This window comes from Sceloporus occidentalis, unplaced genomic scaffold (genome assembly GCF_023333645.1).
Source record: "Sceloporus occidentalis isolate IW3139 unplaced genomic scaffold, rSceOcc1.0.p SCAF_59, whole genome shotgun sequence".
NCBI classification, from domain to species: Eukaryota; Metazoa; Chordata; class Lepidosauria; order Squamata; family Phrynosomatidae; genus Sceloporus; species Sceloporus occidentalis.
The window spans coordinates 5,335,141-5,358,047 of record NW_028317039.1 but is presented as its reverse complement, the minus strand read 5'-3'; the positions used below and the strand labels follow the sequence as shown (position 1 = coordinate 5,358,047).

Here is a 22,907-nt window from a genome sequence, read left to right as displayed (position 1 = left end):
GTATTTGCTCGATTATAAGACAAGTTTTTTTCAGAACAAATGCTCTGAAAAATAACCATCGTCGACTTCTAATCACACCTCAAATAGAGGTCTGACTACAAGACTGAGATCCAGATCTCCCGCAGTGCTGCAGAGGACTTGGATCCTCCTCTCTGGCAGCCAGATGCGATGCGCACAGACAACCTCCGCTGCTGCCAGCACTTCAGCCGGGGCTTCTATGAGTAGCAAGCCATGGGGCAGATGTGCATAACTGGAGACAGAGTGGCAAATAGAAGAAAATAAAAACAAAAAAATCATTTTAATCAATCATAGTTTTTATTAAATATGAAAAAATAGTTTACATGTGAATAAATATTGAAAACTTTTTTCTTATAGGGTACTCTTATATTCACATTTTGGGGGGTTGTCTTATAATGAGGGTCGTTTTATAATAGATACGGTATATATGTATATATGTACACCCATATTAGTTGCTTTCTTTTTTCCTTAACCGGGATATAGAAGTCTATTTTTTAGCATCATTGACCAAACTGCAGATATAAACCCACACTCTTAATAGGAAGTAGGGGGGAGGGGCTAAGATGTAACTCTATAGATAAATTGTTTCTAAGGAAATTAGAGAAGGATGTGAAAGATGTAGCTTTATACATGTCTGGGCAAGCACTGTTTCATTAGTTTTTAATTGATGTCACATGAATACTTTTTCAACCCAAGTATCGACAACACCAAGATTATGCAACTCAACTGAAAAAAATATTGAGGTATATTATTACCTTATATACAGAAATATGAGCATTCAGACCAGCGGTTTTTTAAGTCAAAGTAATTCAAAAACAGTCAACTCTGAGTACTATATTTTTGCACAATTAATGTAAAGATTACCCCAAATTACTGGTCAGCTAACAGATGATATAGTCGTGCTCCCTATCCAACTGCTTCTAGTGAGTTAACAAACGAATGAAAGTTGCGTCATATAGATTTCAGTGGTAAATGCCCATGAAAGCGACCTCATTTACCTACACTTATGTAATTACAGACTGATATAGCTCCCGGAGATGATTTGTCTTTAGTTATGCTATTGATCTCAAGTGAAACTTTAACCAAAGGCAGCCAACAAGTCTCTAGTTTCATAATAAGATAAACACATCTGTCTACAATCCTGCAATAAAACACAAACACAGATTACGGTAATCCCACTTATGGTATCTAACATGCCTTCCATGAACACCTAGGAAAGTAGTAGGAATTGACACATAGAATGATTATGAAACTTTTACAAATCTATATTATAAAGCTAGCCAATTTAGACATCTGAATGAGGTTTACCACAAATCCCTTATTATTATAGTTAACCACATAAAACTGGGTAATAAATAGTGGCACGTAATACATTATCCAATTAACTAATACAAATTGTATAGTATGTGTGAAGAGGGGGTCTCCAGAGAATCTCTAAATGTGCTGATAAAATAAATAAAAGATACTAATGACTACAACACAATTGAACTCCTATCTTCCCCTATGCACTTCAATGTATTTAATAGTCAATGAAAATACGGTCTCACATGATAGATAAAGATGGCTTTTGATACAAGAAACACCCCGTTAGTACAGTATTCGTATGATAAAAACACTATTTTTGTTGATTTACCCCCCAATAGAACATTCTTGATCATGTCTTTTTTTTTTCTCCACTGTTTAAGGATTATGTAGTTCCTCTCATTTGTGCCCTATATGAAGTTTAATTGTTATGTGTTCTGCATTTGATCATCCACTTACTTGTTCCATTTAATGTTTTCTTCGCTGATTAGATGAATAAATAAATTGTCATGCAAATCACAACAGTCCCATGGCTGTTTTAAACAATTCTTCAGTTAACAGATGAGATTCTGCAGTTTAGGCCAGGCATCAAGTTGCCCCCTCTCTTCCTCAAGGGGTATGTTACTATAGTTTACAATAATTTAGTTGTTGTTATTTATTATTTTGAAGTACTCATGTCGGTTGGCCCAAAGGAGGTGGTCCCCCTGGGTGTTATATGGCCCCCAGTCTGCCTAAGCCTATGGGGTTATCCAAAACAGAGATCCTTCTCTCGCAGCTTCTATGTCAGCGGCAGGGACATGATGCTCCAGAGTTCAGTGCTGAAGCCTGCATTTTGGGAAGTGTGAGTGCAAGCAAGCACTCAACAAAGTTCTTTTGCTGAAAACATGATGTTGGAAAGCTGCCATGTGGTATATAACACATACATACATTATAAACTATGATTTTACAAAATACAATGTGAGGGCATGTCCATACTTTGCCTTCAAAACAACATCAATTGAGGCATTTTGTGGGAATATAGTTAGGTGTTTGATTAAACGATGATACCAAATTTGTAATGATTTGGTAATGATCATCAATGTAATATGTAGGTTGAAATACAATCATTAACTGAAATAGAAACAGCTGTGTAGGAGGAGTATAGCTAACAACATGAGGTTGCTGATGGCAGTTTAATGTCGAAAGTCAAACACCATGGCAAGACTGAGCACAGAAACAAGACATAAGAATTAGCGAGGTCTCTCCTAGGCAGAAATTTCAAGGCGGACAGGGGTTTCCAGATGTTCTGTCCAAGCTCTTTTGAAGAAGCACAAAGAAACGGGCAACGTTGGGGGCCGTAGACCTAGAAGATGTCCAACAGTGCATTAGCAGAAAAAAGTGGGATCCTGTTACCCCCAGAAGTTTGGTCAGAAGTGGTCATGGAAGACTTGTGGCTAAAAATCCATCTCGATACAAGGCCAAGCGGCTCAACTATTCACGAAAAACATAGAAACTGGGGTGCAGAAAAATGGAAGCAGGTGCTCTGGACTGACCAGTCAAAATTTTAAATATTTGGCTGTAGCAGAAAGCCGTTCACTGAAGGCTGGAGAGCAGTACAAGAATGAGTGTTTGCAGGCAACAGTGAATCATGGTGGATGTTCCTTGCAAGTTTGGGGCTACATTTCTGCAAATTGAGTTGGGGATTTGGTCAGAATAAATGGTCTCCTTAGTGCTAAGAAATACAGGCGGTTACTTATCCATCATGCAATACAATCAAGGAGGAATCTGACTGGTATAAAATGTATTCTTTTTATACTATGACTACGATCCCAAACACATACCTCAAGTCAGTAAGAATTATTTTTAGCGTAAAGAAGAACAAGGAGACCCGGAATTGGTGGTGGTCAACATCAATGAATCTGTCTGCAATTACATGACGAGAGAGAAGCAACTGAGACCGCTTAAATACACAAAAGAACTGTGATTAGTTCTCCAAGATGTTTGGAACAACCTACCTGCCGAGCTTCTTAAGAACCTGTGTTTTGCTGTTTTGAAGACAATGGGTGGTCACACGAAATATTGATTTGATTTTTTCTTCCGTTCACTCACTTTGCATTATTTTTTAATCAATAAAAATAAACTGTGAACATGTATTTTTGAAAGCTTACGTTACAGCATTTTTTCACAACTGCCTAAAATGTGTGCACTGTACACATATATATATATATATATATGTGTGTGTGTGGATACAACCAAGATCACATGCACAATGGCAATTAACAGTTAGTAAAGATAGTGTTGTACATGTTTTTAATGCGGAGGACCATTTACGTTCAGAGGTTAAACTCAAGGTGCACTGTTGATGGTCATTCTAGCATTGGTATGAACTCATTACAGCAACTGCAGAAGTGCCTGCAAAACGTGACAACGGTGCCTTTATTGCCAAAAATGCTAGATGCTGTTTTGTGACCAGAAGTTAAAAAGCACAGTCATGTGCTATAGAAATACCACATGTCCTCTTTAGCATTAAAGTGCAGTTAAAGCAATGCCATGTCAAAGGTCCTATGCATTTCAAACATTATCTTAACAAAGGAGTTCAGAACATTTGCTGACCATTAATGTATCACCTAAAAGCCATAAACATGTACATAGAAACGAAATACAGTACCATTCCTCCAAACCGGTAGTATAGATTTGCGTAGTACAAATAAATTACATCATACAAGAATGCTGCAGTTGCTGCCTTCAACAAGTATTTCTATGTTCCTAGACACATGGTATTTGTGGCAAAAGTAGAGAATGTATCCTCCCTTATGGCCCCACTGCTGGCATCCCATATATTTAGGTCATTTGCTTGGTTTATTTACACCAGATGAATCTAAGATGCCTAAATAATATCCTGGAAATGCCTGGTGATAACTACAGCTGGGAAAGAGAATTTGATAGCAAATAACAACCATTCTAGATGTAAAGATTCAAACGTTAATCAGTTCTTGGGCTTGTCTTAGATTAAGGATAGCAAGATGCCATCCCATACATGTTCCATCACTGTATTAGTCTCTACCATGTCTGCTGGGAGCATATTGGACTTTTCTTCCACGCTACAGTGTCACAGGCAGTAGTGTAGAAGTCATCATCTTATTGGGTCATTTAATATTTTTGTTACATTCCAAAATGAAAAGCCTAGTCACTGGTCACATGATTATGCTAATTACGTCTGTTTTCCGTTTGGAGTCCCTTTGGATTATTAAGACCGAGGCATTCTATCATTTATCACACAACAGTTTTAACAACATCGTTCTTGTGTCTAGTAGATGCCAATATAATAGACATATACACATATATATATATATTACATAGGTTTGATATATATAGTGTATACTGAGTGGTAAAAATTTTGGAAATGACACTATACCTTGGAAAAAGACAGTTAATGTTCTGTTGGGTAGAGATAAGGTATATTAGCAGATCAGACCATTAAAATTGTGGCCTCATTTATTTTAACACCTTATTTCCATTTGTCATTTAAACAATTGCTAATGATTGCACAGACTTATCTATTATGAGATCATCACAGAGATGTTATACATTAGCTGTACTATGCCAACATTTTTATTAAAATTCATATAATGAAGCAAGATGGCATAAAGATCCTATTATGTTACATTTCAAATCCGTGACTCAGGGGCTGTGTGCAGATTTATCATTGCAATCATTTCATTAGTACGCTTATTAAAAATCATTATAATATTTTACCATCATACCATGATAAGAATATTAAATTATCAATGAAAAAGCCAATAATGAGCGTTTAGTCACAGACAACTAACAAAAACTTGTAGTGTAATGTCTAATATATTTCTAATGTCACATCCAATCCATGTTTGTTGAGGAGTATCTCTCAGTAAATATCTCACATGCATAGGAGGATCAGAAAATCTAATGAAATTAGTTTTTTTTTCTTACCATTTATGTGTGCGTACATATACATTGTTTTATTACTTTATTATATTTTTTTAAATAAGTTTATAATAAATAATATATATATATATATATATATATTATAGAAAAGTATAAATACAGGTATACTGGGAATTTAGCAGATTTTGAAGATATATGGAGTTGTTTTTTAATTTTTAATAAAACTCCTGAACATAGCATCTTATAAATTTTGAAAAGGAACATTCTTAAGAAAAATATATAATTTGGTTAAATCACTATCAATATGCACGGTTTTCCTGGTAAACTTTGATTTTTGCAGCACATGCTCTAATGGGAATGTGATTTGCTCTACCACCTCAAAGAAATTCTTGATGACGGCTGCAAATGGTGACCCCTGTCACTGCTTTACATAGTAGGCACTACGTCCAACAGATTGCAGGGAAAAGGGGTAGGGGGAATGCAGCTGCCAGAAAGAAATATCTAAATGCATTATTTTAGAGCAGATGAACAGAAGGACAATTAAGAAGCAAACAACAATGATTTTTCATTAATTGTTTTTAATTAAAAATGCTAATTCAATTATAACACAAGAATTGGGAAGTAAAGTAATTAACATATAATGCTTTTAATAAGTCTTTGGTTTTTAAATATAGCTAAATGCATTACCAGCTATGGCAAAAGTAAGGGGGATCTGTTATAAAGACATTTATAAAAATGAACAGGGGCTTGTAATAGGACATCACTGTAAGTATTCATTTCTAGAATCTTTCAGAAGCCCCCATTCCTGTTCAGATCATTTAGACCACTTTTAGTAAATATACATTTTCTAATTGGGCAATACCGCAGAACATGCAGAAAAACAATAATATATATATTTTTTTGTTTAACCCCTTCAATCCCAGGGGTTTTTGGTACCTCAAAGCCCAGAGCAATTTTGCCATTTTTGGGGTATGTCGGTTTAGCGATGATTCTCTTTTCCTGTGAATAGTGTACCCATGTAAACTATATATTGTTTTTTCAAGGAGAGATAGAGCTTTCGTTTGATACCATAGTTGGATGATTAGCTGAAAATTTAGAATGAGAAATTTAGTAAAAACTAGCGAAGATTAGAAAAATAAACTATTTTTTTTTTTACATTTTCCCTCTGAATCCTCACAAAATTAGGTAAAGTGATGGAAAATCCCCTCCAAGTTTATCAATTCAGGTGTCCTGATTTCAGAAATACCTAATTTATATAGATTTTCCAGACTTTCCCAGCACCAGGGAGCATACTATTAGGTGTACAATTTTGTATAATTTTTATGCCTATGGCTTAACCGGTTTGGGGGTTGTGAACGGGGGCAGGAGGGTTATACTGGCTAGATGTTATGCTAGGGCAATGGGATGTAAGGTTTTTTTAAGAATTTTTTAATTCTTTTTTTATATATTTTTTTTAATTTTTTTTTTATTTTAATTTTTTTTACATTTTTTGTATTTTTTACATTTTTTTTTTTACACAGTAATGGTTAGAGGTCCTCCTAGGGACCTCCTGAACATACCAGTGATGTCACAGTGACATCACAGCTCATATTATAATTTTAGTATTATTTATATTATTATTTTAATGATTTATTTAATATTATTTTTAAATGACTAACCGGTTTTTTTTTCCAGCTTTTCTGTTACAGGCCGGGAGGGGGAGTGAGAGAGATGGTTTCTCACTCCCCTCCCCGCGATCCCCCTGCACCGATCACACTGTGATCTCTATGCAGGTCCTCACAGACCTGCATAGAGATCGCAGCGTCTCTGTGCCTCATCGGAGGGGATATCCTGTCCTCCGATGACCTTCCGGGTTACGTCAGCAGTGACGTAACCCGGAAGGGAATGCCCGATCGCGCGTTTGCAACTGCGCGATCGGGCAGTTTACCGGTAACAGCTTACCGGCTTTCATGCCGGAAGCTGTTACAGGCGATCGGACAGCAGAAAGCCGGTAAAGCCGGCTTCTGCTGTCAGTGGGGAGTCCAGGCTGTCAAACGACAGCCTGGTCTCCCGTGCAGCCGCAGGGATGTGTCCCTGACGCTGCACGAAGGGCTGGACGTACCGGGACGTCCATAGGGGTTTCTTTGTGGGCGTTTTTTGGACGTCCCGGTACGTCTATAGGGGATTGAAGGGGTTAAGGTCTGGGAAAAACAATAAAATATATTTTTTATTTAAGGTCCAGAAATTTAACTCTAGCCAATACATTTTGCCTGCTATGAAAGAAAAATAAATGAACTCTACCCTTTAAATTGTACTTTTTGACATGAGTTCCACAAAAGACTGTGATAAACAGGTTACTAGTTTGCAGGCATCGCTATGGAAACCTTTTCTTTTCAGGCGATCCAGTTACAAAAGGTAACATTTGCGGGGTCATGCTACTTTATAGAATAGCCATTATTCCAGAAATTGTCAAAAAAACACCAAAGATTGGTATTTATTTATCTGCAAAAACACTTTGCACGAGTAATTAAAGTATTAGTTTAATTACCTGCTTGGTGGGGATTTAGAAGAAGAGATGACCTCTCTTTGCTACAAAAGAAACTTCCTATTTCATAAAACATCTTGAATGATTAACGCTTTAGGTGCTTGACTAGTTGTTGGCAGATAAGCTGGCTGGTTATGCTGGATGGTCCCAGCTGGGGGCTAATGTAAGCCAAACTATTAATGTTTTTTTAAAACCAATTGGTTATTATAGAATGATGTCCGGAAACATACATATATTATTATTCTCATTTTTTTTTAAATGTATATATAGCGCCAACAATTTATGCACTTCTTACAGTACATACCGTATTTGCTCGATTATAAGACGACCCCCCAAAATCTGAATATTAGTTTATGAAAAAAGAAAAAGCCTGAATATAAGACGACCCTATAGGAAAAAAGTTTTACCAGTAAATGTTAATTCATGTAAACTATGTGAACAATTTTTTTTTTATAAAAGCTGTGATTGAGAAAAATATTTTGTTTTTATTTCCTTTTTTTTTCAACCTGCCCCCCAAGTTATGCACATCTGCCCCCAGGCTTGCCACTCTGCCCCAGAAATACCTTATACCCCCTATATGCCACTGTGCCCCATGATATGCCTTTTAACCCTCTAAATGCCACTGTGCCCCATGATATGCCTTTTGACCCCCTATGTGCCACTCTGCCTCCAGAATTGCCTTATACCCCTATATGCCACTCTGGCATTCAGGGGGTTAATGGGCATATTATGGGTCAGAGTGGCATATAGGGAGGTAAAAGGCATTTCAGGAGGCAGAGTGGCGTATAGAGGGTTAAAGGCATTTCACAGAGCACTCTGCCTCCAGAAATGCCTTAAAGAAAAGAGTGTTAAAGAGTGTTAAAGAAAATTTAACACTCCCTCCCCCTCCCTCCTCCAAACTTACCGGTGCTTCTGAGTCCCCGGTGCTTAGTCCGGGCAGCGTGTAGAGCTCTACGCGATTGGCATAGAGCTCTACACGCTGCCCGCACTAAGCTCTACGCGATTGGCGTAGAGCTCTACACGCTGCCCGGACTAAGCACCAGGCAGCGTGTAGACAACTTCCGCTGCAGCCGGGAGGAGGTGCGGTTGGCAGCGGGGGGTTGGCATCGCGCAGACCTTCCCCGGCTGTCAGAGATCACGGGGAACTCTGATCTCTGAATCGCATAGAGCTTAGTGCGGGCAGCGTGTAGAGCTCTATGCCAATCGCGTAGAGCTCTACACGCTGCCCGGACTAAGCACCGGGGACACAGAAGCACCGGTAAGTTGGGGGGGGCGTAACACAGGAGGATCCAGGTCCCCTGCATATGAGTCCCCGGTGCTTAGTCCGGGCAGCGCGTAGAGCTCTATACGCTACCCGGACTAGGCATCGGGGACTCAGAAGCACCGGTAAGTTGGGGGGGGCATAACACAGGAGGATCCAGGTCCCCTGCATCGCTGCGGGGATCTGGATCTTAGTCTCATAGTCAGACCTAGTTGAGGTCTGATTATAAGACGACCCCGATTATAAGACGAGGGGTCTTTTTCAGAGCATTTGCTCTGGAAAAAACCTTGTCTTATAATCGAGCAGATACGGTACATTCAAAGGATATGACAAAACTAGAATTGATAGACTGAGACAAAATGATACATTAGATATGGAATATACCTGGATTTTCAGAGGCTTAATAAAGTGAAATCATGTAAGGTAACATTCAAGCAAAAATAACGGCACCCTACTCAAAATGCATTTATTTCAGAAGACGCTGCCTGTTTAATTATAGAGGCAACAACTCTGCAGTCTTCAAAATCACAGCCTTAACCTATGTATAAGAGAACAAAATGAAAAGCTTTTGACTTCTATAATTAACTTGCAAAAGTGGATATTAAAAAGGAAAAATTAGTGCCAGCACAAACAAAATAATAAGCAGGTTAAGAAAAGGGAAAAAGAAAGAAGAAAATAAATTTTTTTTGGTTGCAAAAACAAAATGTTCCAGAGTTGCAGAATGCTGGACTTATATTATTTCTGTTCAGTCATTACTGGTGACCTTTTCTACAGAAAATCATTCAGTACTTAGGCTTGTCACTGTTCACTTAATAGGTTATCAGAGAACAGAGATGCACAATGTTCCTTGTTAGATTCAATAAGATCTGTTTCTCAGGTGAATCATAAGGTCATAATTCACACTCAGGTCAATAGTCCATAACTACATTCACCCATCTTACATGGGTAGCAGACCACTTTCGCTGACTAATCCAAATCCCCGGCTTTCTACTTGGAATCATAAAGTAGCTAGAGTTTAACTGGGCTTTTTGGTTTGTCTGTTGACTTTGGAACTAGTGCTTGGTGCTTCCAGGCCTTACGTCTACCACCAATGAAGACGATATCTTCATCCTAGGCCTTTATGATGACTGTTCCTTTTTTTTTTTTACCCAAGTAGGGGTAGAGAGATAAGACATTTTGGAAACATGTCATCACTATTAACTATTACCTGCAAATATTTCAGCATAACCACCTACACTACCTTAACTACTCAGACATGTTCTGTAAAAAGATGTTTACTAGGATAGTGTAGGATACCCAAAACCTAAAGGAAAACACCCACCATTGTGTATTACCAGTATCTGAATAAGCTTACAAAGGTATTGACCTGTCTTCTCTTAATAATAATAAAAAACACTTTTATTTTGCATAATGTAATAATTTCAGCTAGCTGCACATTAGCTATTTCTATGTGTTCCGTTGCTGTTTTCTTAGGTCAATCTACCAAACACCCCGACTCCTTATCATACTGTCTATGGTAAACAACGGAATGGCTCGGTCTTCATAACCCAGTCTGAAAGTCTATAGAGGGAAGGATTTCCTTGTACAATCAGGATTTCATTAGCATTGAAGTCCTGAGAAACAGCTCAGCGTGCTGTTTGAGTAGGGAGTCATCTGAAATAACACAAAGATTGACAAAAATGGCAGTCTTCACATCTGCAGATAAAGTTTATTGGAGAAAAATGAAATTAAAACCAAGTTTTTGTTAATGATACCCTACATTATTATATACAGCACTTTATATTTTTTTTGACATGGGACTACCCTTTTAAGAGTAACCGTCAATGTTTATAACTATATAAGAGTGATTGTTTTGTTTGTTTAAGATTAATGCTTTACAATATTGTTATTTGCATACTCTAGATACGTATAATTTAGATGCCTAGAATATGAAGAAAAGGCATTTAATTCTGTGGTTATTTCTGTAGCAAAACTCACCGTAATGTAGCGCGGTTTCCTCTTACCACAACTCTCCTACAAATAAAAGTTTTCTATCTATAATCCTACATGGCGTTAATTATATTTAGGATTTTTTTTTTGCACAATGTTTTTAGAGAGCTAAGATACTTAACACTATCTGCATAAAAGTAACAGTTTCAAAATCTAGGGGGGAAAAATAATAAATCATCACTACACATGAAAAGATTTTATTTTTTAATACATTTTAAACCTAATGAATGGTATCTTTTATTTAGTTACAAAGATAGAAGCCTTGTTTTTGACAGGGTATGGCTGGCAGCTAAATGTTCGATTTATATTACACTGTCTCAAGTATCCGACCCGCTAACTGAAGCTTTCTTATCTCTGTGTTGCCTTATACTGAATTAGACATACTTTCGTCTTCAGGGATTAGCATAAACTTTTAAACCCAGTTGGATAACACTAAATAAAGCTCTTTATTTCCAGAAAAATGAAAGTATATTCTGGGACAATTTAAAATGCCTCTGGCCCATTTTGTTGCTGATAGTCTTTATCTACAACGATAATTGTGTTTTATGTTAACCTACATATGACTGTTTGTCCTCATTGCAAGAGGTAATTAATTGTGTCCTACAAACCATACAAAATCACAATATAGGGCACTAAGTACAACAGCTTGCATAGCTGTTTTACGTCTCATTCTTGTTTCCATAACATCTATAGACCAGGTGTTCAGGAAATTCGATATTGCAACATTTAACCACAAATACAGAATGTGGGACATATTTCAAAGCTGCTCTTTTAACATTTCACAAGTGTGTTTATTTTGTGTCTTTGTGCAACTTTGACAAGGCTACTTGTGTATGAGAAACTCTGCCAAAAAAGTATAGAAATGTATATATATACATTTGTTTTCAATTAGCCATTGCAGGCTCCTTAATGCAGATTCAGCCAAACATGTCTCCTACCATGTGATATACCTTCTACCAGTTTGCTCCAGTCCAGGCTCAACAGTCTTCTACTGCAGTCCTGGAGCTACAGCTTCTCCTGAAAATGATGTTTGTTTGTTTGTAAGATATAATGAATGTATATCAATGTATAGAGGGTCCTTTTAATGGGACAGAAAGTTACAAGCTTAGAGGGACACTCCAGCCATCATATGCACTTTAAAGCATATAATAGCTGAGTGGTCCATTTACATTTTGATTGGATTCCCCTTGTAAATACAAGGAGGGATCCTGCCATGCATTTGCATCTTTCACTGCCCTCTCAAGTCCTACGTTTTGCTTTCCAAAGCCCATGTGTGCTATTCTCACCAAAAGCCAGTTCCAGAACCAACTCTGGAGCTGCAGCTTCTCCTAAAGCAAAATTATTATTAATATTTTTCCAGGTTACAGAATGCATATTAAAGCACTTACATTCTATGTTTTTTTAATTGTGGGTCTGTATGGGACAGTGAGGCGTCTTCAATGCTACTCGTGCTCCAAACTGCAGACACAAACTACCCACCCTTTTAAATTTATTCTAACCTTCATTAACCTTCATCATATTTATTATATGGAAGACATTTGAAAACATTTGGATCTCCAAGGTATCCTAAATATCAAAAGTTTGTACCACAAATGGAGATAGTGCTTTGACTATGTGAGCCTCCATTGTCTAGGTGCTCCTTTTTTTCTGTGTTGACAATTGTATTATTTTTTTCAAGTTGGGGAAATCAAGAAAATACAACTTCTCATTAAAAAATTGCACATTAGAAAATGAATCCAAAGAAAGCAGAGACATAAAATCATCTCAATGACCCAACCGAGGCTCTTTTGAGCATGTGCCAGTCTTGGTGCAGAAGGGATACCACACACTGCCAGCACAGGGCACATTAACAAAGGATTACATGTTCCTGCATGTCTAGCCACCAAAGGTTGAGTGGGCTACAGTCTCCAGACAGCTCTCAAACATCAGATAAGTGGGGATTAGCTGTTTGTTGAGTCTCTAGAGTTAATAAGTTATTTCTAAAGGTTATCGGTGTGCTCTGAACTGATCTATGGAAAAATATCCCTAACTTTAAAAGGGACCACTTGAACAGGTTTAAAGACACAAATGTAGATATGCTGTAGATAGGTATCACATTTAACACTACACTTACAACAATATTTCTCTATTTCTCTAGTCAATTCATTCTAGAGTGATAATGCAGATCGCACAAAGGATGCTAAGCAGTAGACGTACCTATCAAGTATTAGGCCACACTTTTTGTTTTGTAGTAGATAATAAAACAACCATGACCACTTTCTTGGTGCTTCTGATTTACTTTGATTTATTTACTGAACTAAACTGTAAAATGTAGGTTCTAGGAAAAGCGGATTGACTGTTTTAAAGTTATGAATATCTTTCAACTTCAGCCAATCTCTGATGTAGGAACTCTCAATTATGTGCAGATCTTCTATGCCCGATTTCAACATAGCACTGAGCAACCCTACAACTACTATTTATCAGTTGACCTCCCAGTTATCCAGCTAAAACTGACATAATGCATAGTGTACCATCTGCCAGCACACAGGTTGGCCAGTCCTCTGCAGAATGCACCAAAATGACCACGCAGTAAATGTCTACAATGGTACTTTAACTTTGGTATGTCATTTTCAGGAGTATTCAAGGAATGCAAGCTTGACCCTCCTTCTGCCAGATGCATGACTCTGAAAGGCGCTGCCGGCATCTTCTGGCAGTGACAGGATAAAGTGATAAAGTGATGGTTTGTTGGTAGTTGCAATGTTAGTGAAGTCATCTGTTTCATCTTCACAAATCTCAACATAGGACTAATGCAACAAAATTGCTTTATTGGGGTGCACTGAAAATGATGAAGGTAAATATTTAGATACTAGCATATATGTCCATCATAAAACTTATAGGCAGGCACTTTCACTTTCTCCTGTCTCTGCCCCCTTTTTCTTCTCTCCCTCCCCTTTTTTTTTTCACTCTTTTCTCTCACCTCCATCTTTTCACTCCACCTCCTCCCCTTTCTTTACTTCTCTTGCTCTCCCTCTTTTTCTTCTGCGTCCCAAGTCCATCCTACCCACCACACATACCATTCGTTGGCAGCTCCAGCCTTTCTCCTACCACACAGAGCATTTTCAGCCCCTCGCTCTTACTGCACACAGCATTGTCAGACTCCTGCCCCCACTGAACACAACATTTTCAGTGTCCCACCCCACCACATAGTCAGACTCCTGCCCGCCTAAACTCGCCACCACTGCACACAGCATGAATTAAGAGCTTCCACCCATTCAACCTGCCCTCACTACAGACAGCATTACCGGCCTCTGCAGAAGCGGGTCATGCTAAGCCTAAAGCAAAAGTCAGCATATGTATGTAATATGTGATGGTGACAAGGCCATATATATATATATATAATATATATATATATATATACATACATACATATACATATATATATACATTCCACTTTATTTACAACTACAGCCATATGGTTTTAGCTTTCCATAAAGGTAATTTACTTTGTGTTCTCACTGAAATCAGTTATTTGGGTAAATGAATAGCAAAGCTTTCATATACGCCGGTCCACACTGAAATATTTCCACTTTGCACGTAAATATTGTGAGTAGCAATTTGATTAAAAGGCTTTTAAAATAAACAAAATTGCAAGTTAATAGAACATTTAAAATGCTCTCCAGGCAGGTCTGGGTTTCAGAAGTACTTTGGATAAATTTAATAGAGTTGTTTGCATTGGTTAAGAATTGCAATGCCTTACTGGGCAACATTATAACACATCTAAATTCAAGTAGTGTTAGTCGCTGGATCAAGAACAAGCGACTGTAACAGAGCTATGTCTGAAGACTATGACTTAGGTGTGCAATATTACACGCTTATAGGCATTTCATCTAATGAGGAGATCACTGAGGTCCCAAAAGTGTATGGGACATCTCTTTCTGTTTTAGCTCAATAAAAGGTATCACGTTTTAATGAAGACTGCATAAACTGTCTTATTATTCTAACTTCTTAAGACTCTAGTCAACACGTCTGTTTATTGGATGAGAGGGGAGACGCACTCAACGCATGTGTCGCCGTCACAGCCAAAGGTTACTTTAGTTATAATTATGGAATCAATTTTATTATGGGATCAAAAAAATGTTTAACAGGCAGCAAATATTTTTGAATCTCATGAAAATGATTAAACAACCATGCTTTTATAGTCATTATGTTAGGGGGTTCAATCAAAAACAAGTAACTCTGATGCAGGATGTGACTTCTCAGTGGACAGAGCCTGATGCCAATATGGCATCCATGAGTTAACATCTTTTCTTAGACCAACACTGAAAAAGGTACAAAGTTTACATGGTTTTTCTAGGTTGTCCCAATAATAGGTTTCAATTTGAACTAGACTTCACAACAGATAACACCATGTTTAACTACACCGATAAGCGGAAGCTTTAAAAAAGTATAACAATGCAATGCATACATTAACACTATTAAGATCATACATGTATTATTCATGACTTACAAACTTGCAATGATGTGTTTTTTTTAAATCTGGTTTTCTAACGTTTTCTTGCCAGGGAGGCCACAGAGACACAAATCTGTAAATGTGTTTGCAGATTGTTTCAGTTCTCCCCTATATCCATGAAAATGAATGGATGTGATTATGAGCTAACATGCATTTCAGATTACCATAATCCAATGCTTTAGTTAATATGCAGCTTCCAGTTAACACTATCGCTTTTCTGGAATATTAATCTTTCGATTATTCTGTATGGTAAACACGTATAGGATTCTACTGGGAAGTATAGTACAGCAAATGTATTATTTTGCACATGCGCTCACACACACACACACTGACAATGCACAATAAAGAATGAGTAGGTTTCACAAATGCATCTGTTGACACTAAAGACCGCACATGTAATGTCATTTATTTTTCATTTCTGTAATTTCTAATTTTTTCAAGAAAACACCCATATAATAAGAACAGGGTTCACTTTGAAACTTGCGATATTTTATTTCATGTATCCAAGTATCCACACAAGCAATATAATTCAATAAAGTCATCTCTAAGAAGTCACGAGTGCTCTTTTCTTTTCCCTAAGAATTTTGTTTAAAAAAAGCCAAGTTATGCTGGTTTCAATTTCATTAGTCAAAAGAGGTTTTGGACTACAAATGTTCTAGTGTTACACAAACATGCAGTTTCTCCCATTGCACTAGAGGATAGGAATGCTTGTAACTGAAATTTTGGTTTCTAGCCGCGATCCAAAAAAAACGTCTGAGGTTTTCAGGAGGGTAATGTACTGAAAACCCAACATCCTGAGCTACGAATTATTTGGCCATTAAAATCTAGTGCAACCTTCTCGCTCTCTTTACAGAAGTGTGTAATGTCTTCAGGATGGAGAAACAAAACAAGACGAACCATATTTTTCCTTCTAGTTTGGAGTGCTGACAAATTAAGACATAGTGCGGTTAGCAGACTTTTTGATTTATTGAAGTATTCTCAAACCTAGGGAGTTTGGCGGGTTACTTACATACAGCTTGGAAAGACAGGCATGAGAAGTACCTGGTCATATCATGTGACATGGTTTGCTTCCAACTTGGTACTAATATGGTATTTAATAATACATTATTAAAAATTAATACTGGTATATTCCTTCCAACTCTTAAATGAATGCGTTCTATGACTACAATATATATATATATATATATATATATATATATATATATATATATATATATATAATTAAGTACTTAGCCTGATATTCCTATATGTAACCATTGCTGTACCTGCCTGATTGACTATATTTCATTGTTAATCATATTTTAATAAGAAAAAATGTCTTGCCAAGTCATCCCTTTTTCCATATGGATTTAAATAAGTGTATGCTTATAGTTTTCTTGATTGATTTTTAGGACGTCATTCTTTTGCAATTAAATACTAATAAAAGATAGTCACCTGAAAGATATCATAATCCTAATTCCAAAACCCTTTTCAGTAGAGGTAGCTCCCTGAATAGAGTTCTTGACCCCACCCAGGTTGCCTGAACTAATATTATTGAACCAGCAGATCATCTTGGGTGGACTAGTGATGTATTATGGCCTAGGATGACTAGGCCTAGGCTGACTAGGCCTAGGGTGGCGGTTCAGGGGAACAGCAGCCCCTCTGCCACATTAGACCGATCAGTGTGGCACTGCTACAAGGGAGATCTCTGATTTCCATACACATTGTCAAGCTGGCACATCTTCAATAGCTTATTCTGTGCCACATATCCTTAAAATGCAGCATGCTGGGAAATTATATTATATCCCAGAACTACAGCATCGAGATCGGCAAATGCGGAGGGAACTGGTGGGAGCCAGCAGGGGCAACTCAGCTAAATTCTGCTAGGAACATATTACACATAGAATATTGTATTTTATAACACTAATATTATAATTTAAATAGTTACTAGAGCTAAGCCATTTTCAATTCAATGGTAGGGTATATTGCTTCAGTTATTCAACCAATATGCTCTGCACTTCATATTAATGAACTAGTCTTGGCATTTTATGTGCTATAACAGTTTTCAGTACGACTCTGAACAGGACTAATGACGCTGCAGGAGGTCTGCTGCCAAGATATATGTGAGAGTAATATGATCACATAACCAATGGCTTTTTAAATAAATTCCTTTTAAGGACTCTCGTTAATGGGAAGAGATGACTGCAATCTCACTTTAGGGTTAGATGTCAAATGCTGCATGTTCAGCAGGTGTAGGCAGGAGTGTACACAGCCTGGAATACAGTCATTAGTATTCTGCGCTTGTTCACAGTACGGTGTATTGCTTAGCAACTCCTTGGTGTATGTGACCCCAGTTCATGTAACTATGTCTCAACATGCCTTGTTGGTTAAAAGTTTAGAGAGAAGACGTCTCAAACTAGAAACTCATTTACCCAGTGGAGGCTAAATCAATCGCTTTGGAACATCCTGTATTTTCTTATAGATCCTAATAAGTGTTCAAAAAGGTTTTGCCATGAAAAGACTTCAACACCAGACAAGTGCCTTAAATGGTTTCTCTTTAGCAAGAACTTAACACTATTGCCAGAAAATCTAAGCACAATAGTTCTTTTATATAGTTACATTGAAAGGTTGAAAAACATGTAAGTGGATCGAGTTCACCCTATACAAGATTTTGCATTTGAAAAAATTGCATTTTATTTTTTCAAAAAGGTGCAATTTTCATCTCATTTATGTCGGATGATTTAACAAAAAAAAATCTTGCCAAATGAAATGGAACTGCACAAATCATTGTGTAATACCAACCAGAGAGTTTGAGGGTGGATTGAAATTTAATATTGCATTAATATTTCCATCAGAAAATGTCTCCTGCATGAAAGGACAATCGTGCGTATCCTTATTCTGTCCATTCATCCTACTGGTATAACTGCAACTGGGGCCAGTAAAGTCCTTCAATCAGAAAGTCTACTGAAGTCTACATAGTGGGCATGGGTGACCACAGAAATGTTTTCAGGGCTGAGTACAAGATATGGTGGCGAATGTGTGAGGCTAACATGCTCTACCTATTCCAATGGGGAATGGCATCATCAGAATTGTATGAGGTATTGGCACTTCCATTATTGATACCATGGTTGATACTGTAGTAGCCTTACCTGTACAGTACAGAGACACTAGTCTATTTTATTTATTATTCCTGCCCAAGGTTATGCGGGAGTCCAGCAGTACTCTACTGTGATCTCATGAAAAGGGACATGTGCAGCAAAACACTACACCTGAGCAGCAACGTTACATGAAGTCTAGGTGCACATTGCATCTCCTCCCTTGTATTTAGTGGAACTGCGAGATGCTGCCGGTGTGGTTATGTGGTAGTGGACCTGATTTTTAAGCTAAATTGGAGGCAGGAGAGCGTGAAATAGATTTATCTCTGTCGTTGTACAGGTTGTCCACAACTATGCCTGATTGGTAGGATAGACGATTAATTTTTGAAATGCCCGTGTTTTGTTGGGGGGGGGGTTTGTATGTTTGGTTTTGATCGATGGGCTAACTTTTTAAGTCCGAAAATTTCTTGTTCCCCCCTGCAGACGCCCATGATAGTGAAGTTAGCAAATTAGAATGTTCGCTTCTGCAAACTCCTATTTTAATGAACAAACCCAAAGATAAATATCTATCAACAACAAGCTTTGGAAAACAGTGCTAAATAAATTATACTGTCACCTGACATGTTTCATACTTGAGTACTGTGTTAAAGTGCCTACTCAGGTATGAAAGGAATTTGGAAATAGTATGCACAGGATTTTTTTTTTTAGATTGATCTTTTCAATTCGTGCTTAAAAAAAAACAAAAAAAAACCAAGAATGTCTTCTAAGATACCTAGAGGCACCTATCCCTAAGAATAGACATGAAGTGGGTCTACTTGTGCATGAAACAAGGTTAGCCCCCAACTGAAAGAGGCACAAATGGACAGGTAATGGCCGGGACCAAACACCACTCTAACCTAACCTCAAGATCTGGAGATCAAATACTGCCCTGCAGGCCCACTAATCAGTTCTTATTGCCATAGGTTCCAGGTCAACCCAAGGAGCTCCTAAGTATATGCATTATTATTTTTTTTATCGCTAATGTCAATAGTACTGGTAAAACATTTTCTTCCCCATGGACAAACACAATACTTAATCTGACGTTACGTTACAAAGTGTAAATGCAGATGATGGATACGGATACTATGAATTAATTTGCTCTATATGGATAACATATTTAATGCCATCTTCCATGAAATAATTTTCATTCATATTTTCAAAAGCCACATTTAAAACTGAGTGCACCTTTCACAGCAGAGAATAATGATACAATCTGATATTACATTTAGATTTCCGCATGCATGAACCATAATTGGATGACTTAATACAGAGCCACAAAATCTCCTTAACGACTGCACACAACATTTAACAATGGGGGAAACGCTATCTGCCCTATTTGCTACTTAGAAAGCACTTTTCTTTTTAATGAGGATTCAGAGAAAAATAATTTTACAAATGCAGTCAATCACTGTACAGCGAAAAAAAATTACCTCCATACTGCGAAAGGGAATTTAAAGTTCTAATTATATTGAAATCTGACATTTTAAAATCTGAAGTGAATTGGTTTGCTGCTCCGGTACTTTTGATCACTAATGTCCACTGAAGCTCTTTCTTCAGTGCTTAGATGCTTTGTCAAATCTTGGAATTATTAAAAATGTGTAATAGACAGTAATATTCACAATATCCCAGAAACCAAAGCAAACAGATTTGGTGGCATTGCTTCTGGGAAGCGATCCTAAGATGAGTAAACTTATAATAAGTCTTGAATATATGACTTGTGGGTTCTGAAACCCAAGCTTGACTATGACAGATGTTGCATTCCACTACAATAGATTAAAGTTCAAATTCATGACGCAACAATACCACATTTTATTCCAGTTGTATTTTGGGAAATCATGGAAAATTTCAAAAATGCAAACAAATCAAAATGTTTTCATGGAGGACATCAAATATATTTCATTTGTTCAGATAAGATACAGAACACATTCTGGAATGCAAATGGAGGCAGTTACAGATCATACAAGTCATACCATTCAAATAGGAGCAGTCAATAGAAAGTAGGAATGGAGTACATGTGCAATAGAAAGAAGGCAAACTAGACCAGAGTATACAAGTTCTGTGGTGTTGTTTGTAGGCTTTATCAAGGTAAATTAAACATTTTCAATGAAGAACTCATCATAATTACTTCTGAAAGCACGTTATATGAAATCAGGAATGGCCTCCGTTCATAACCTCCTCTCATAAATCGTTTTAATAATGTTTCTGAGCCAGGTTAATTAATTCTTAATAATAAGAAATACATCACTCTCTAATTTTGACCAAATAAGGAAAAGCGGTTGTTGCCATGTAACTTGAAGCATCATCACATTTCACAACTATGGGAATTATTATTTATTTGAAACATACGATGTCATACTGCAGATGACATCAGTCAAACCTATGTCAATAGTTTTGAATGTAGTCAGGACATACATGTTTATCTCTTATAGCTTGGTTGTTCTATAGCACTAGCAGACAAGGGGCAATACAAAAAGCAGATTACTTTGTTTTCTAGCGATAAGGTATGTTTGCAGTACCGGCGAGACATACAAATAATGATAAGCCAGGGACATTACACTAAGCGGAATGTAAATAGGGGAGGAATATCACAGTATATTAGTGAAAAGTACATAAACAAGATTGGATAAGGGTATCATAGAAACAAAGGTAATACATAAGAAAACTATCAGGCAGGACAAGAAGAGAATCGGTAAAAATGTAAGAAAGAAAAACTATTTGTTTAAAAAAGATTCCTAACCATATATTTATGGATCCCATTGTCATTGCATGAAATCTTATTTTCCTTAATATTATTTATATATATAGTGGATGTTTTCCATAAACCCTTAGGTTTTACAAACTATTGTAAAATTAGTTACTTTTAATGAAAAAAAAAGAACATAAAACAAATTTTTTTTCATTTAATCCATCAAGTTGGTTTCTTCTTGACTAGTTGCATTTATCAGGTCCCTTATACTGAGGACTCCTCACACTGAACAGAAGGAACATGGTAACTCCACTTTTAATATGGTTCAAACCTTATATTTGGAAACCATTATGTGGGTTTAATTTAGTGCCTACTTATTTAAAAAAATGTAAAAAAATATTAAGTACATGATGCTCATGCTCATGTATGTTTCAAACAAGTTCTAATAATAATCAGAGGTTCTGGTACTAGACCACGCAAGGAGTGTGGCTATCATCATAGGCTATGATGCCAATCTTTGCAACAGCCCTTAAGTTATTGCCAACTTTACCTAAAATAGGTGAAAATCAGTTCGGTGAACACAAACAGTTTAAAACCATTCACATATTCCAGGACATTCAGCAGCAAACCACTATAAAGAACCAACCTCTTACACATAAAAAGATATTGTCACAGGTCTTCCCGTGACATATAGTTTACTTTTTATATTTGATCAATTATTGTATTAACAGATTTAACATGTAAACTCCAGTCTGAGAAGGTTCTTCTGTGAGTCCATGGGAGGACTGGCTACTTTTAGCATAGGGGGAAAGTCCAGCCAAGTGACCCAGTATTTCACATGTGTGCTACTCAGTCCTGTCCAACCCACATTTACAGATGACTGCACAGAAAATCCAGAAAAAGAGAAAACCAACTTGTTTACCAGGTACATCATGAGAAAATGTCCCTATAGGACCATTGACGAACACGGTACATCATGGGCATCATGGTGATCCCAGTGGCACTGCTGCTGCTGTCTGCCCAGAAATCTGGACTGATCAGCAAAAGTGCTGCAGAGCCCCCATACCCTTTGATCATTCATACAGGAGTGATCATGCAGTATTAACCCCTCATTCACTGGTATACTGGTGATCACGTTCCAGCTGCCATAGACAGCTTCAGGCACAAAGCCCTACGTTTTTTCAGTGCCCAGACACAAGATGGTGGCTAGCAGAATAACAGGAAGTGAGGCAAGCATGTTTGCTATTGCCTGTCACATGATATTCGTACACGGTACACAGCTGGCTATTTAACAAATGTTTTAAAGTATGCCATACTATTGCTATTAAATGTCCTCATAAGGTCTCTATAACAGCTACAATGCTGAAAAAGATAACTATATTTCATCCAAAAATCCATAAAACATTTGAAACTAACAGGTTATAAACCTACCCAGTTTTGTTCATATTCTGATGGCCTTTCTGTCACACTTTCTTCTTCATATGAAGGGAAACCTTCACGTCTTGCTTGCAGGTACTCCATCCGTAGCTGCTGGATGCGGTCTGCATTCCCAGATGATGTGCGGCCACTGAAAGTCAAGTTGATACAATGAATGCATATTTATAACTATCATTTGCTAAAAAATG

At 37.2% G+C, this 22,907-nt stretch overlaps 1 protein-coding gene across 1 annotated transcript in view; it reads right to left on the bottom strand.

Annotated features, from left to right (window-relative positions):
• LOC149287583 (partitioning defective 3 homolog B-like) overlaps positions 1–22,907 on the bottom strand; it is a 532,650-nt gene that overhangs the window by 82,407 nt on the left and 427,336 nt on the right. Inside the window, exon 22 of the mRNA XM_089492770.1 lies at positions 22,714–22,849. Coding sequence (XP_089348896.1) covers positions 22,714–22,849 — 136 coding nt within the window. The remainder of the gene's footprint in view (positions 1–22,713; positions 22,850–22,907) is intronic.